General features: G+C 37.6%; 1 protein-coding gene and 1 non-coding gene across 2 annotated transcripts in view; one reads left to right on the forward strand and one right to left on the reverse strand.

Annotated features, from left to right (window-relative positions):
- Positions 1 to 18804, forward strand: part of SYCP2L (synaptonemal complex protein 2 like) — a 114556-nt gene that overhangs the window by 61524 nt on the left and 34228 nt on the right. The window contains exons 21-23 of the mRNA XM_046006111.1: positions 14471 to 14519; positions 17656 to 17806; positions 18432 to 18481. Coding sequence (XP_045862067.1) covers positions 14471 to 14519; positions 17656 to 17806; positions 18432 to 18481 — 250 coding nt within the window. The remainder of the gene's footprint in view (positions 1 to 14470; positions 14520 to 17655; positions 17807 to 18431; positions 18482 to 18804) is intronic.
- Positions 14963 to 15069, reverse strand: LOC123942869. Its single transcript, XR_006818503.1, has one exon. It is a non-coding gene; the product is annotated as a U6 spliceosomal RNA (small nuclear RNA).

Consider the following 18804-nt stretch of genomic DNA (forward strand, 5'->3'; position numbering starts at 1 on the left):
CACTTTAGAATGGAAAGTTCTGACTATGTTAAATCCATTTGGTCCAGTGTGTCGTTCAAAGCCACTGTCTCCTTGTTGCTTTTCTGTTTGCATGATCTGTCCATTAATATAAGTGGGGACTTAAAGTCCCTTACTGCTGTATTACTAGCAATTATTTTATGTTAATTATTTTATGTATTTGGGTATACCCATGTTGGGTACATAAGTATGTACAATTGTTATATCTTATTGGATTGTCTCCTTTATTAAATAGTGTACTCCTTTGTCTCATGTTATAGCCTTTGTTTTAAAGTCTATTTTGTCTGGTATAAGTATTGTTACCCTGACTTTTTTGGGCATTCATTTGCATGATATTCCTCCATTTCTTCACATCTGCAGGTATCTTTAGGTCGAAAATGAGTCTCTTATAGGCAGCACATAATGGGCCTTTTTTTTTTTTTTTTAAATCCACTCTGTCATCCTCTCTTAGGAGTAGCATTTAGTTCATTAACATGTACAGTAATTGATAAATACGTATTTATTGCCATTTTCTTGTTGTTTCTATATATTTTTCTCTGAAAATCTCTTGCTCTCTTTGTTGGCTTTCTTTAGTGATATGCTTGGGTTCCTTCCTCTTCATTTTTTGCATATGTATTAGTAGCCTTTGATTTGTGGTTACCATTTGGTTTGTATAGAACATCTTCTGCATATAGTAGTCTATATTTACTTGATGGTCACTTGAGTGTAAACCTCTTTAGTGATTAAACACCTGCCTCCCATATTTTAGGTATATGGTGTCGTGTTTTACATCCTTCTATGAATCCCTTTGGATCTTCATGGAAATTTTATTTCCACTTCTTTTGTTTTTTGTTTTTTACTTATGGTATTCCTTCCCACTCAAAGAGTCCCCTTTAATATTTATTATAGGGCTGGTTTAGAGGTCATGACATCTTTTAGTTTTTATTTGTCTGGGTAAATCTCTCTTTCCTATTCTGAATTATAGCCTTGCTGGATAGATTATTCTTGGTTTCAGGTTTTTTCTTTTGGCATGTTGAATATATCATGCCACTCCTTTCTGGCCTGCAAAGTGTCTGCTGAAAAATTTGCCCATGGCCTTGCGGGTTTCTCTTGTATGTAACGGTCTTCTCTTACTTCTTTAAATTGTCTTTATTACTTTTTGGCATTTTAATTACTTTGTGTTTTGGTGTGGACCTCCTTGGGTTGAATTTTTAGGGGGATCTCTGTGCCTCTTGGGCCTGGATATCTTTTTCCTTCCCCAGATTAAGGAAGTTTTCAGGTATGATCTCTTTAATTTTCTGCCTCCTTTTCTCTCTTCTTCTGGAACTCCTATAATATGAATGTTATTATTTTGATGGAGTCATTGAGTTCCCTAAGTCTATTGTTTTGCATAATTCTTCTTTCATTTAGCTTAATTACTTTCCATTACTTTTCTAGGTCATTAATTCATTCCTTTGCCTCATCTAGACTTATTCTATCAACTGTATTTTTAAACTTTGATGTATTGAGTTCTTCATCTTTTTTTTTTTTTCTAATCTCTGTGTTAGGGGTTTTACTGCTGTTCTCCACATTTTTTTCTCAAGTCTGGTGATATCTTTATGATCATTACTTTAAGTTCTCTACCAGGGATACTACTTGTATCTGCTTTGCTTTGGTCTCTTGCTGTTGTTTTGTCCTGTTCTTTCATTTGGAAGTTTCTCTGTGTCATAATTTTGTCTGGCTTTCTGTGTCTGTTTCTATGTGTTAGGAAAGTCAGCTACTTCTCTTGTTTTTAATGATGACAGTCTTATGAAGAAGAGGTTCTGTAATGTCCTGTGGTACAGTGTCCCCTGTTCCCTAGGGACCAGCACTTCAGGGAGTGTCTCCGGTGTGTTTTGTGTATGCTCTGATTTTGAGTCTTGGCGTCTTTTCCCTTCAGTCCAGTTGTCTGTAGAAGCTTTCTGCATATTGTGGGCAGCAAGGTGTATGGTGGTCTGCTTGCAAAATGAGATCTCCCTGTGCTGGAACTGAGTTCCTACAAGATGTGAGAGTCAGGAGATGTGGTGTTGGCAGTGTTTGGTTGGTCTTCTATGGAAGAGGGTCTGTAGTGCCAGGACTGAAGCAAGTGTGACTGGGAAAGGCTGATCCACTGCAGTGCATAAGGTGGGAGTACAGGGAGTTTGGTACATGCAAGTCAGGTAAGGAGTGTCATTAGGTGACCATTGCTTATATTGGGGTATGGGAGGGGGAAAATGACATATGCCAGCTCCCTTGTTCCTTAAGGGGGTCCCCTTGTGATTCCTGTCCTTCTAGGCCACTCTCTGAGATGAGCAAAACACCCTCCTATCAGTCCCCAGCATTATTCAAACTCCTAGTTCTATGCTGTATATGCACAGGCTGTTTCTCCTGCTGTCTCTTTGAGAATGGGGACTCTACTTCCCAAATCCAAGCCTGTCAATTTTTAAAATTCCAAGCTTTAAGTCCTGCTGGTTTTAAAAACTTAAAAATATATAGAAAATATTAGAGGTTTGTCCTATCTGTTCATGGGCTGCCCAGTGTGAAAGTCTAGTTTCTGCCCTTCTCTGTAACACTGGCCCAATCTCCCCTGTGGCTGGCCATTGTTTCATTACCAGACCTTCTCTTTGCCTTTCCTCCCTTCTTTCATGTGACCTTTACCCTGTCTTAGTGTGGTTTGTGCTGTCATTCTTCAAGTGGTTTATTTTGGAAGGGGGGCTTATTCATGCTGACATGGGTGTTATCTACTTGTATCCATGGGACAAAGTGATTTTAGGGTCTTCGTACTCTGCCATCTTCCCAGCCAACTCCCCAACTCCCCAAACTGATGGTTACCAGAGAAGAGATGGGTAGGGGGATGGAGAAAATTGGAGACAAGGATTAAAGACTACTTTTATCAAAAAAATATTATTAAAAAATAAATGATGCTATAGAGAGAAAGCCCTATGGATTCCACACACACAAAATACTAGACCTGGTAAATGAATTCAGTAAAGTCACAGGATACAAAATCAATGTGCAGAAGTCTGTTGCATTTCTTTACAATAATGATGAAGCTGCATAAAGTGAAATTAAGAAAACCTATTGACAGTTGTACCAAAAACAGTACAATATTGGAGCACCTGGATGGCTCAGTCCATTAAGTGTCTGCCTTTGGCTCAGGTCCTGCATTAGGCTTCCCACTCAGTGGGGACTCCTATTCTCCCTTCCCACTGTTCATGCTCTTTCTCTCAAATCTTTAAAAAAACAAAACAAAATACTTAGGAATAAACTTAACGAAAGGTGTGAAAAATCTATACTCTGAATCTATAAATACTCTGAATCTATAAATCATTGGCAAAAGAAATTCAAGATGATGCAAAGAAATGGAAGGACATTCCATGCTTATGGGTTAGAATACAAAATATTGTTAAAATGTCTGTATTGCCCAAAGTAATCTATAGCTTTAATGCAATTCCTATCAAAATATCAACAGCATTTTTCACAGAACTAGAACAATCCTAAAATTTGTATGGAATCACAAAGACCATGAAAAGCCAAAGCAATCTTTTTTTTTTTTTTTTAAGATTTTACTTATTTGACAAATAGATCACAAGTAGGCAGAGAGGCAGGCAGAGAGAGAGGGAGAAGCAGGCTCCCTGCTAAGCAGAGAGCCCGACACGGGGCTTGATCCCAGGCCCCTGGGATGATGACGCACGCTTGATCCCAGGCCCCTGGGATGATGACGCACGCTTGATCCCAGGCCCCTGGGATGATGACGCACGCTTGATCCCAGGCCCCTGGGATGATGACGCACGCTTGATCCCAGGCCCCTGGGATGATGACGCACGCTTGATCCCAGGCCCCTGGGATGATGACGCACGCTTGATCCCAGGCCCCTGGGATGATGACGCACGCTTGATCCCAGGCCCCTGGGATGATGACGCACGCTTGATCCCAGGCCCCTGGGATGATGACCCACGCTTGATCCCAGGCCCCTGGGATGATGACCCACGCTTGATCCCAGGCCCCTGGGATGATGACCCACGCTTGATCCCAGGCCCCTGGGATGATGACCCAAGTGGAAGGCAGAGGCTTTAACCCACTGAGCCACCCAGGCACCCCCAAAACAATCTTAAAAAACAAAAATAGAGGTAACACAATTCCAGATTTGATTTCTGCTTTGTAATATAAACTGAAAATAGTATGGTACTGGCATAAAGATAGACACGGCTTAGTGGAATAGAACAACACCCAGAAGTAAACCCATAGTTACATGGTCAATTAATCTTTGAAGGAGAAATGAATATACAATGGGAAAAATTCAACAAATGTTGAGAAACTGGAGGGGCAGCCACATGAAAAAGAAAAACTGGATCACTTTCACCATACACAAAAACCAAATTCAAAGTGGATTTGAGACCTGAATGTGAGACCTGAAACCATAAAAATCCTAGAAGAGAGCACAGACAATAGCAACATTTTTTTCTAGATATCTCCGGAGACAAGGGAAATAAAAGCAAAAATAAACTATTGGGACAGTAGCAAAATAAAAAGCTTCTGCACAGTGAAGGAAAGCAATGAAACTAAAAAACCTATGGAATGGGATATTTGCAAATGACGTATCTGAACCAGTTAGTATCCAAAATATATGAAGAACTGATAAAAACTCAACACCCAGGAAGCAAATAATCCAATGGAAAATGGGCAGAAGGCATAAACAGACAGTTCTCCAAAGAAGACATCCATATTGCCAATAGACACATGAAAAGATGCTCAACATCGCTCCTCATCAGGGAAATGCAGATCAAAACTACAGTGAGATATAACCTCACATCTTTCAGAATGGCTAAAACAAAAAACGTAAGACCCAACAATTGCTGGCAAGGGTGTGGAGCAAAAGGAACCCCCTTAAAACTGGACAGCGATATGTAGAAGAATGAAACTTGACCATTCTCTTACACCGTACACAAAGATAAACTCGAAGTGGATGAAAGACCTCAACGTGAGACAGGAATCCATCAGAATCCTAGAGGAAAATATAGGCAGTAACCTCTTTGATATCAGCCACAGCAACTTCTTTCAAGATATGTCTCCAAAGGCAAGGAAACAAAAGCGAATATGAACTTTTGGGACTTCATCAAGATCAAAAGCTTCTGCACAGCAAAGGAAACAGTCAACAAAACAAAAAGGCAACCCACGGAATGGGAGAAGATATTTGCAAATGACAGTACAGACAAAAGGTTGATATCCAGGATCTACAAAGAACTCCTCAAACTCAACACACACAAAACAGATAATCATATCAAAAAATGGGCAGAAGATATGAACAGACACTTCTCCAATGAAGACATACAAATGGCTATCAGACACATGAAAAAATGTTCATCACTAGCCATCAGGGAGATTCAAATTAAAACCACATTGATATATCACCTTACACCAGTGAGAATGGCCAAAATTAGCAAGACAGAAAACAACGTGTGTTGGAGAGGATGTGGAGAAAGGGGAACCCTCTTACACTGTTGGTGGGAATGCAAGTTGGTGCAGCTACTTTGGAGAACAGTGTGGAGATTCCTCAAATTAAGAATAGAGCTTCCCTATGACCCTGCAATTGCACTGCTGGGTATTTACCCCAAAGATACAGATGTAGTGAAAAGAAGAGCCATCTGTACCCCAGTGTTTATAGCAGCAATGGCCACGGTCACCAAACTGGAAAGAACCAAGATGCCCTTCAACGGACGAATGGATAAGGAAGATGTGGTCCATATACACGATGGAGTATTATGCCTCCATCAGAAAGGATGAATACCCAAATTTTGTAGCAACATGGATGGGACTGGAGGAGATTATGCTGAGTGAAATAAGTCAAGCAAAGAGTCAAATATCATATGGTTTCACTTATTTGTGGAGCATAACTAAGAACATGGAGGACATGGGGAGATGGAGAGGAGAAGGGAGTTGAGGGAAATTGGAAGGGGAGGCGAACCATGAGAGACTATGGACTCTGAAAAACAACCAGAGGGTTTTGAAGGGGTGGGGGGGTGGGAGGTTGGGGAACCAGGTGGTGGGTAATAGGGAGGGCAAGTATTGCATGGAGCACTGGGTGTGGTGCAAAAACAATGAATACTGTTACGCTGAAAATAAAAAAAAGGAACCCCCTTGCATTGTTTGTGGGAATGCAAATTGGTGCAGTCATTGTGGAAAACAGTATGGAGGTGACTGAAAATATTAAAAATAGCACTACTCTATTATCCAGCAATCTCACCATTGGGTATTTAATAAAAAAATATAAAAACACTAATTCAAAGGGATATATGCACCCCTGTGTTTATGGCAGCATTATTTACAATAACCAAACTGTGAGAGCAGCCCAAGTATCCACCAACAGTGAACTAATAATTTTTAACATACACTTAGATTTTTCAGAATTTTAAAATACACAACATAAAACTTATCTCAACCATTTGTAACTGTATATTTCAGTAGCATTCTGTACATTTACATTATTGTGCAATCATCCCCACTAGTTAGTCCACAGAACCCTTTCATCTTGCAAAACGAACTCTACCAATTGTTTTGTAAAAACAATAGTTGACATACTATTGTTAACTATTGTTGACATACAACATTAGTTTCAGATTTACAAAATCATGATTCAATTATACACATTACAAAATGGTCACCATGTGTTCTTACCATCTGTCACCATATGAAATCATTACAATATTATTGACTCTATTTCCTGTCCTGTACTTTTCATCTCCATGATTGATTTTATAACTGGGAGGTTGTACCTTTTAATCTCCTTTACCTATTTTGCCCCCTTCCCCAGCACCTCCAGACTACCACCAGTTTGTTGTATTCAAGAGTCTGTTTTGGTTTTTTTTTAGATTTCATGTGTAAGTGAAATCATACAGTATTTCTCTGCTTTATTTCACTTAGCAGAATACCCTCTGAATCCATCTGTGTTGGCACAAATGCCCAGATTCCATCATTTTATAGCTGGGTAATATTTCATTGCATGGAATATATATATTCCATGGAATATATAAATTCCAATGGAATATATATATATGCATATGTATGTAATGGAATATATATATGCAATGGAATATTACCCAGCTATAAAATGATGGAATCTATATATATATACCACATCATCTGTATCCTTTTGTCTGTCAGTGGGCATTTAGGTTGCTTCCCTATCTTGGCTATTGTAAGATGATGAACATATATCTCTCAAATTAGTGTTTCTGTGTTATTCAGGGAAATACCCAGAAGTGAAATTGCTGGATTGTATTGTATTTCTATTTTACTTTTTTGAGGAAACTCCATACTGATTTCCATAGTGGCTGCAACAGTTTTACATTCCCACCTTTTCTCCATATCCTCACCAACACCTGTTACTTGTTTGATCCTAGGCACTCGGACACTGTGAGATGATCTCATTGTAGTTCTGGTTTACATTACCTTGATGGTTAGTGATGGTCGTCTAGGTGTTGCCTTTGGGAAAATGTCTATTCAGGTCCTCCACCTATTTTATAATTATTTCTGTTTGGTGTTGACTTACAGGAGTTCTTTCTATATTTTATTAACTCCCTTCCAGATAAATCACATACGCCTCTCAGTAAGTAGGTTGTCTTTTCCTTTTGTTGATGGTTTTCTTTGCTGTGCAAAAGCTTTTTATTTTGGTCTTGTCCCAACTTTTTGTTTTTTGTCTTCCCTTGATCTGAGACAGATCAAGAAAAATACTTTTAAGTCAGTATCCAAGAGTTTATTGCCTATGTTTCCTTCTAGGGTTTTTATGGTCTTGGGTCTTCTATGTAGGTCTTTATTCCATTCGAGTTTGTTTTTTTGTATGATGTAACAAATTGGTCCAATGTCATTCTTTCGTGTGTAGCTGTCCAGTTTTCTCAACGCCATTTATTGGAGAGACTGATTTTTTCCCCATAGTATGTTCTTCTCTCCTTTACTGTAGACTAGTTGACCAGATAAGCCTGGGTTTATTTCTGGACTCTGTTCTATTGAGTTATGTGTCCATTTGTGTACCAGTACCATACAATTTTTATTATTACAACTTTGTAGTATAGTTTGAAATGTGGGAATGTGATATTTCCATTTTTCTCACCTCTCAAGATTGGTTTGGCTATTTGGGGTCTTTTGTATTTCCACACAAATTTTAAGATTAATCTAGTTTAAAATACTATGGTATTTTGATGGAGGTTGTATTGAATCTGTTGATTGCTTTGGATAGTATGGACATTTTAACAATATTATTCCAACGCATGAACACAGTATGACTTTCCATTTATTTGTGTCATCTTTATTCTCTTTCACTAGTGTTATATAATTTTCAGAGTACAAGTCTTTCCCTTCTTTGGTTAAATTTATTTTGGTGCAATTGTGTATAGGTTGTTTTATTAATTTCCCCACTAGTTCATTATTAATGTATAAAAATGCAATAGATTTCTATATGTTTTGTATCTGCAGCTTTACTGAATTCATGTATTAGTTACAAGAGTCTTATTCTTTTTTTTTTTTGGGGAACTATATTTAATTTATTTATTTTTTCAGCATAACAGTATTCATTGTTTTTGCACAATACCCAGTGCTCCATGCAAAATGTGCCCTCCCTATTACCACCTGTTTCCCCAAACTTCCACCCCTGACCCCTCAAAACCCTCAGGTTGTTTTTCAGAGTCCATAGTCTCTTATGGTTCGCCTCCCCTTCCAATTTTTTTTTTTTATAAACATATAATGTATTTTTATCCCCGGGGGTACAGGTCTGTGAATCGCCAGGTTTACACACTCACAGCACTCATGATAGCACATACCCTCCCCAATGTCCATAACCCACTCCCCCTCTCCTAACCCCACCTCCCTCCAGCAAACCCCCAGTTTGTTTTGTGAGATTAAGAGTCATTTATGGTTTGTCTCCCTCCCAATCCCATCTTGTTTCATTTATTCTTCTCCTATCCCTAACCCCCCATGTTGCTTCTCCACGTCCTCATATCAGGGAGATCATATGATAGTTGTCTTTCTCCGATTGACTTATTTCACTAAGCATGATACCCTCTAGTTTCATCCACGTCATCGCAAATGGCAAGATTTCATTTCTTTTGATGGCTGCATAGTATTCCATTGTGTATATATACCACATCTTATTTATCCATTCATCTGTTGGTGGACATCTAGGTTCTTTCCATAGTTTGGCTATTGTAGACATTGCTACTATAAACATTTGGGTACACGTGCCCCTTCGGATCACTGCGTTTGTATCTTTAGGGTAAATACCCAGTAGTGCAATTGCTGGGTCATACAAGAGTCTTATTCTAATAGTCTTTACAGTCTATAGTAACATGTTATCTGCAGATAGTGACAGTTTTACTTCCTTATGAATTTGTATTCATTTCTTGTCTAATTGCTTCAGCTAGGTCTTCCTGTGCTACGTTGAATAAAAGTGGTGATAGTCGACATCCTTTTTTGTCTTGATTCTGATCTTCAGACTCTAAGCTCTCAGCCTTTCACCATTGAGTTGTATGTTATCTGTGGGTTTATATAGCCTTTATAATGCTGAAGTATGTTCCCTTCAAACTTTATTGAGAGGTTTTTTTTTTTATTAACGAATGGCTGTAGAATTTCTGTCAAATCCTTTTTCTGCATCTTTCGAAATGGTCATATTACTTTTATCCTTCATTTGGTTAACGTGGCTGATTTATGGATATTAAACCATCTTTACATCTCTGAAATAAATACCACTTGATTGTGGTAAATGATCCTTTTCATGTGTTGAATTTAGTTTGCTGATGTTTCTTTGAGCATTTTTGCGTCTATGTTCATCAGGAATATTGATCTTTTTTCTTTTTGTAATGTAACTCTGTACCCGTTACACTATAGCTCCCTATGTCCCCCTTCCCCAACCCCTGGCAACTACCAATTTATTTTCTGTCTCTGAATTTGACTACTACATGTATACCATATAAATGGAATCCTACAATGTTCGTCCTTTTGTGTCTGGCTTATTTCACTTAGTGTAATGTCTTCAAGATTCACTCATGCTGTAACTTTTATTAGAATCTCCTTTCTAAGATTGAATAATACTCCATTGTATGTATATATCACATTTTGTTTATCCATTTGCCCTTTGTTGGATACTTGGATTGCTTCCACCTTGGAGCTATTATGAATAATGCTGCTATGAACATGTTTGAATATCTGTTTGAATTCCTACTTTCAATTCTTCTGCATATATCCAGAAGTGAAATTGGTGTATCATACTGTATCATATGGTAGTCCGGTTTTAAGTTCTTGGGAAACTGCCCTGCTGTTCTCCATAGCAACTGCATTTTACATTTCTACCAATAGTGCACAAGGGTGAGAATTTCTCCACATCCTTTCCAAGACTTTTGAGAGTAGCCATGCTGATGCATGTAAGGTGGTAGCTGATTGGGGTTTTGAATTGCATTTCCCGGGTAATTAATGATGCTGAGATTCTTTTCTTGTGCTTGTTAGCCATTTGCATATCTTCCTTGGAGAAATATCTATTTAATTTCTTTTCTTATTATTGAGTTGTAGGAGCTTTTTGTATAATTCAGATATCAACTATCAAATATGTGATTTGTAAATAGTTTATTCCATTCCGTGGGTTATTTTTTACTTTGTTGGTTATATCTTGGTGCACAGAAGTTTTTAATTTGATAAAGTGCAATTTATCTATTTTTTTTCTTTTGTTATGTTGTTGGTGTCCTATTCGAGAAATCTCTGCCAGCCACGTTTAATGTCATGAAAGTTTTTCTCTTTCCTCCTAGGAATTGTATTGTTTCAATACTTATATTTTGGATTTTAATATATTTTGAGTTTATTTTTGTATTGGTGTAAGTTAAAGACTAACTCCATTCTTTTACATTTGAATTTCCAGATTTCTCAATACTATTTGTTGAAGAAATTTTTCTTTCCCCCGTTGAATGGTTTTGGCATTTTTGTATATCATTTGATCACATGTGAGAAGGTTTATCTCTCTCTACTCTCCTCTATTGTTGGTCTGTGTGTCTGTCTTTATGGCAACAGCACACTATTTTGACTATGATTTTATAAGTTTTAAAATCAGGAAGTGTGGGATCTTCAGCTGTGTTCTTGTTTTTCAAGATTGTTTGGCATTTCTATGTCCCTTGGGCTATCCTATGACTATTAGGATGTGTTCTCATCCTTCTGAAAAAAATTGGGATTTTTATAGAGATTTTATTGAATTTGTAGATTGCTTTGTGTAGTATTGACATCTTAATATTGTCAATCCATGAGTGTGGGCTATCTTCCCATTTTTCACCTCTTTGAGTATATGCCTAAGTAATGTATTATTTTTGATGCTATTGTAAATGAAATTGTTCTCTTAATTTCCTTTGCAGATTGTCCTTTGTTGGTGTATAGAAACACAACTGACTTTCGTGTGTTCATTTTGTATCCTGCAACTTGGTTGCAAATAATTATTAAAGGACCAAAAAGTAAATTTAACAAAATTGAAGGATTCAAGATTGAGATGCAAAAATCAAGTTTCTTTCTATATGCTAGCAACAATCAAAAATTTTTGAAAAGCAACACCATTTAAAAAATATGAAATATGACATATGTAAGGATTAATTTGGCAAAAGATTTGTAAGACTTTTACACTGAAAAGTACAGGGTATTGCTGAGATCTATTAAGCAAGATCTAAATAAATGGAGAGAGATACTGTGTTCATGAGATGGCAGACTCAGTCAGTATTGGGAAGATGCCAGTTCTTAGATTCATCTACAAGCTTAATACAAACCCAAATCAAATTCCAGCAGAGATGTTGTTTTGTTTTTACAAATTGGCAAGGTATTTTTAGATCTTAGATGGGAACTTAAAGGACCTGTACCAAAAAGAATTACAAAATGGCTAATACACTATATGTTTCAAGACTTAGTGTATAAAGCTACAGTAATCAAGAGAGTATGTTGCTGCCCTACAGGTAGATGAATAAGTACAACAGAGCAAGCAGTCTTCCTATGCATATAGAGACAGTTGACATGTGACAAAAATGCAAAGACAGTTCAGTGGAGAAAGCATTTTTTCCAAAAAATGGTCGTGGAACCATGGACTCTCCATATATGCAACCAAATCAATTATCTGAAGTCTTTACATTCCACCACTTAAAAAAAAAACAAACCTAAAAATGGATTCAAATGTAAAAGCCTATTTGAAAGAAAGAAAAAGAAAAAAATCTTGGTGACCTTCCATTAGGCAGAAGTTTTTTAGATATAACTCTGAAGTACAGCCCATAAGAAAACTGATAAATTGAACTTAATCAAAATTAAAAACTCTAGTTAAAAAAAAAAAAAAACCACTCTTACGAGAATTAAGGGGCCAGTCACACACTTGAATAAAATATTTGTTTTTTTGTTTTTAAAGATTTTATTTATTAGCAAGGGAGTGAGTGAGTGGAAGAGAGAGAGAGAAAGAGAATCTGAAGCAGACTCCACACTGAGCACAGAGCCCGACTCCGGGCTTGACCCCATGGCCACAAGATCAGGACTTGAGCTAAAACCAAGCATCGAATGCTTAACCAACTGAGCCACCCCGGTGCCTCAAAGAAAATATTTATAAAGCATATATTTGATAAAGTACTTGTACCCCAAATATATTAAGTACTCTCAAAATTCAATAACAAAGACACAACCCAATTAAAATGTAGACAAAAGGTTTGAACCACTACTTCAAGAAAGATCTAGAGTTGGTAGGTTCAACATCATTAGCTATTATGGAAATAGAAATGAAAATGATGAAATACTACCATACATGTAGCAGAGAGGCTAAAATGAGAAAAACAAACTATACCAGTGTTGGTGAAGCTGTGGAGGAATGTTATATCCTACTGGCGGTTTTTTAAGGTAAATATGCACATATCTTAGGGCCTAGCTGTTCCAATCCTAGCTGTCTACCCAAGAGAAGTGACTGCGTATGTCCACACAAATGAATATTTATAGCAGCTTTATTTGTAATTATCTCAAACTAGAAATAACCCAAGTGTCCATTAGTAGATGAGTGCAGAGTTTTGTTATATCCATGTGATGGAATACCACTCAAAAATAAAAAGGAATAAACGGATATAGATAACAAGAATGAATCTCCAAATGAAAGAAGCCAGACAAAAAATTGTACATGTTGCGTGATTCCATTCCTATAAAATACTAGAAAATGCAAACTAATTTATAGAGACAAGGTAGTTCAAGGGTTGTCCCAAAATATGGGTGCATTAGCTTTTTCATTTGTTTTTTTCATTATGACAACACTTAACCTGAGTTCTACTATCTTAGACATTTTTAAGGGCAGAACATGATATCGTTAACTGTAGGCACAATACTAAACAGTGGATCTTGCTTCTCTGAAACTTATTGCATCTTGCAAAGCTTTATACCTGTTGAACAACAGCTCTGTATTTCTCCAGCCCCTTTCACTCAAGTTTCCATTCCATTTCTCTTGTTTGACTATTTTAGATATCTCCTATAAACAGAATCCTGCTATATTTGTCCATTTGTGACTGACTTATTTCATGAATTAAAATATCTTCCAAGTTTATCCATGTTATTGCATACATCAGGATTTCCTTTTTAAGGATGAAGAGTATTTGTGTGTGTAATATATATACACCACATTTTATCCATTTAGCCACTGATTGTCATTTAGATGGTTTCCATAACTTAACTATTGTAAACAATGCTTCTTTTGGATATATACCCAGAAGTGGGATGCTGGATCACATGATAGTTCTGTTTTTAATTTTTTTTTTTTTGAGGAATTTGTTTTTCAGAGTGGCTATACCATTTTATACTCCTATAAATAATGTGTAAGTGTTCCAGTTTCTCCACATTTTCACCAACACTTGTTACCTTTTTTTTTTTTTAAATAATATCGTACCATATATCCAGTACGGAGTTAATGTCCAAAATACCTGAGGAACTCCCACAATTCAATAGCCAAAAATCAGCCCAATTTAAAAAGTGGGTGAAGAAATTAAACATTTATTTGAAGACCTACAAATGGTCAACAGGTATATGAAAAATTGCTCAATATTCACTAGTTATTGGGAAAAGTGTTCTTGTTAAATTCCTCTTTTGATTCTGAGGAAAAGCCAGGCAGAAAATACCACTCTGTAACACCTTCTTGCTTCCATACAGCTTTAACATGGCCTTCCTGTTCTTTGTATGCCTGACAGAGAAGGGCTCCACAAGTTTGGTTTTTTTTGTTTTTTTTTTTAATAACCAGTTGTTCTCTGGCAGAGAATCTATGGTAATGTATATCCCAAGAGAAGTCTGTCTGCACTGTAGACAGATCAGAGTGCCACTGCGCTCCTGATCGGAGACAAAGGGCACAGAATGGAGAGGGGCAAAAAAAGAAAGAAAGAAAAGTGAGGCCTGGGCGACGAGGGAGGGAGACGGTAGTGCTGGTGCAGTTCTGTTCATTTGACCTATTTTGTTTTAGGGCCGATTCTGCTTCTGAGGGTGGGAGAAAACAGGAAACAAGGGCGCAGGTAATGGAATAACCTTTCTTGTTTTAAGGCAGTGCTTTGTAAATTTCAGTTCTTTGCATGCCATCTTGAAAACTGGTCACCATTCTGGTCTTTATCTGTAATTACATGTAAAAGTTATTATGAAATTATTTCACTTGTAAATGGAAAATTCTTTATTAAAAAGATCACCCACGGGGCGCCTGGGTGGCTCAGTGGGTTAAAGCCTCTGCCTTCAGCTCAGGTCATGGTCCCAGAGTCCTGGGATCGAGCCCCACATCAGGCTCTCTGCTCTGCGGGGAGCCTGCTTCCTCCTCTCTCTCTGCCTGCCTCTCTGCCTAGTTGTGATTTCTCTCTGTCAAATAAATAAAAAAATATATTAAAAAAAAAAAAAGATCACCCATTATCTGGGATTTATCCTGAAGAGAACCAGAAGTGTTCTTTTAAGAAAAGAAGTTCTTTTCTTAAAAAACATGGAATGTTTCACAAATTGGCATGTCATCCTTGCACAGAGGCCATGCTCGTCTTCTCTGTATTACTTAAGTTTTAGTAGGTGTGATGCCAAAGAGAGCACGAAAAGAAATTAATGAGTCGGTGACGTGATTTTGTTCATTCCCGTATGCACCAGCTTACACCTATTCCGAGTATCTCTCCGTTTAGGAAGCACACTGCTCTAAGTCCGTAGTGCATGCATTTTAAAAATTCTATGAGTATTAAATGCTTTTTTTTTTAAATTGAGCTCATGTGCTTTACATGAGTTAAGGATCCTTCTGGCTTGCTTTTAGAGATGGTTCTCACTCTCAGCTGCTCAGTCTTGAGTTGGAATCCCACCAAAGAAGTGGATGAGACTATTGAAGGCTGGATCCCTTCCCCCCAAAGATTCCAACTTAGTTGATTTAGGGTGATGCTCAGGCCCTGGGATTCTTTTTTTTTTAAAGATTTTATTTTATTTTATTTATTTGACAGGCAGAGAGGCAGGCAGAGAGAGAAAGGGGGAAGCAGACTCCCTGCTGATCAGAGAGCCAGAGGACCCTGAGATCATGACCTGAGCTGAAGGCAGAGGCTTTAACCCACTGAGCCACCCAGGCACCCCGGCCCTGGGATTCTTTTAAAGCCCCCTCTGATGATTCTAACAGGTAGCCAAATTTAAGAGCCACTGCTCTAGATTTTTGTTTTGTAAGTAACTTTCAACACCTTTTTACATAAACCACAGCAACTAGCAAAACCTTGCCACATGGTTTGTTAATTGTATGAATGAAATGAAGTAACATTTGCTCTTTATAAGACTCTGGGCCGAACTGTGGAACAAATGTGGGGGCTTCCTCCCCAGATGTTACCCCCATAAGTATAAAATGCAAATAGGACTCACAAGTTTCTTCTTAAAAATGACTTTCTCTAGAAAATGTTGAACTGCTAAAAATTTTACAGTAGGAGTATTTGGGTCTCCAACAACAAATTCATTTCAAAAATAGATCACTCACCCTCACTGGCCTTGAAAGTTGTGGGTCATGCTATCATAAACAAGAGGGGTGGTAGTTTTCATCCTGATTTGGTGATGGCCTTGGAGATGGCTCTGCAGTTTGCTGTTCCAGGCACAGGATGTCTCTTCCAGCTGATGCATTTCATATTTGAGAAGACTTTGAGCTACTATGTTTGGATTCATAAGACCCCTCCCTGCCTTAGAGTGAGAATGAGCTCCTACCAGCTGAACGGTAGGGTTTCTATTGAGGCATTCCTAATTTAAGACTGGGCCCCCTGGAAGGGCACAACAGATAGAGGCCAACTAGAGTATTTTGTGTGTTAAAATCAAAACAAATTCCACATTAAAACGGAGCCTAAACACTATTTGTCACAGCACTTATAAAAACCAACCCAAAGCCAGGAAAAGACTTAAAAACACATAAAGTCCGTTAAGTCATTGAAGAGATTAAATTTACCTTGATAGTCTAGTCTTAATTTCAAAACACTTCAGGTTTAAATAGAAATGATCCCCTTGTTTTATTTTAGTTTCTTTAAAATGTAATCAATGTTGTCATTGCAAAAATTATTTTTGTAAATTCTTTTTTCATTTGGGTTAGTATTTTGAAGGTATCATATTCAGGTCCATCAGCGTTTGAAGAATGGCCTATGATCTTTTCAGTTGCAACTAATTGATGACAGAGGATTCTTTTCTTTTTTTCTTCTGTCCTCCATTACAACAGCGTGATTGAGAATTGTCTAATGAAATCTTTTCCTCTCCTTACCACCATGCCTTTTTATTGTATGAGAACCCAATCTTCTAGAAGGAGTTGCTTCTCTTTTACCTAACTTTGTATTGATGTATTTAATTGTACATAAAGGGAACTAACACCTTTTTTTTCCCCGATGTAGAAAAGCACACATTTACTTATTATTCCACTTACATAAAGTACAGAAATAAGCAAAACTAATCCATAGTTTTAGAATTCAGGATGATGATACATTTAGGAGAATTAGTGACCTAGAGGGAGCTGAGTGGAGCTTACTGGATTTTTTTTTAATACATATTTTTATTTTTTTATAAACATATAATGTATTTTTATCCCCAGGGGTACAGGTCTGTGAATCGCCAGGTTTACACATTTCACAGCACTCACCATAGCATATACCCTCCCCAGGGTCCATAACCCCCCTCTCCCTCTCCCAACCCCACCTCCCCCCAGCAACCCCCAGTTTGTTTTGTGAGATTGAGTCACTTATGGTTTGTCTCCCTCCCAATCCCATCTTGTTTCATTTATTCTTCTCCTATCCCCCTAACCCCCCATGTTGCATCTCCACGTCCTCATATCAGGGAGATCATATGATATTGTCTTTCTCCGATTGACTTATTTCACTAAGCATGATACCCTCTAGTTCCATCCACGTCGTCGCAAATGGCAAGATTTCATTTCTTTTAATGGCTGCATAGTATTCCATTGTGTATATATACCACATCTTCTTTATCCATTTGTTGATGGACATCTAGGTTCTTTCCATAGTTTGGCTATTGTAGACATTGCTGCTATAAACATTCGGGTGCACGTGCCCCTTCGGATCACGATGTTTGTATCTTTAGGGTAAATACCCAGTAGTGCAATTGCTGGGTCATAGGGTAGGAACTAACACCTTTTTAATAGCACTCATTTATCATCTGTGTCTGTAGAAGCTTAATTACAGGAGACACATCTTCTCGGAGAGTAATCAAGATTCAAGTAGTAGCACCAGTGAACGATCTTGGGCCAGCAACCAAAAAAAGAAATCCCTAAAACCATATTCCGGTAGAAAAAAGACAAGAATCAGAAACAGCATAAGAGGTAAGTTTGGCATGTGTCTTTCAAGTCTTTTTTTTTTTTTTTTTTTCACGTTAATCAGGTATTTTTCAGTTATGTGATGGAAGGAGGATACCAAAGAAAAAACAATTATGTGACTCCCCCTTCCCTGCTACCATTCCATTAGAAAGACAGAAGGTGCAAACATGAAACAGTGCAAAAGAACATGGAATGATCCAATCATTTAAAAATATGAGCTATAGATAAGTAGAGTAGTTGTTCAGATAAGAATCTAACACAAGCTGGAAATCACTAGGAAAATCTTCCAGGAAGAGGCAGGTAGGATTTGAGCCAATCCTTGGGGAAGAACAGTATTCAAAGCCGTGTGCAGAAGGGGAAGCATTCTAAGTTGGGTAAAAATGCAAGGATAAATTGACATGAGGAAAGCATCAGAGTCAGGGTCTGGAGCAGAGAATTCACACTGGGGTAGGGGCTCAGGAACAAGATAGATGATTAAAAAGGGATCTTAAGACCTAGATATCTGAGCAAGCTTCAGGATTTGGGAATTGCTTCCAGCATGGACCTGTATACTTGGGAGAGGGAGAAATGATTTTTTTTTTTTTTCTCCTCATAACTAAACTTATCCTTTGTACACTTCTTTTTCTTTTAGTTCTGCCATTTGCCCCTCCTAGCAGTGGCAGCGACCATGAGAAAGACCAAGTAAGTAAATTTTAGCCTGGTTGCCATGTGGCCATTAGCACTAGCATGAAACAGGTTAATCTGTTTAGGGTTAAATTTCATTTGTTTCTCAAAAAAAAAAAAAGCCTTTCAGGATTATGAGGATAACAAACCAGTTTGTTGGTACATAAATCACTGTCAAAAGAAACTGCAAGGACTTGTTAACGTTGAGTATAAATGTTGGGTAAAGACTTCGGATCTTTCTTCATTGTTCTCAGATTTTTGCAAGATGTTTACTATAGATGACGCTGAAATCTGGGCTATAGTCCTGTAAATGTTTGCTCTTTGAATTTACATTTTAAAGT

Source organism: Meles meles, chromosome 5 (genome assembly GCF_922984935.1).
Source record: "Meles meles chromosome 5, mMelMel3.1 paternal haplotype, whole genome shotgun sequence".
In the NCBI taxonomy this organism is placed as follows: Eukaryota; Metazoa; Chordata; class Mammalia; order Carnivora; family Mustelidae; genus Meles; species Meles meles.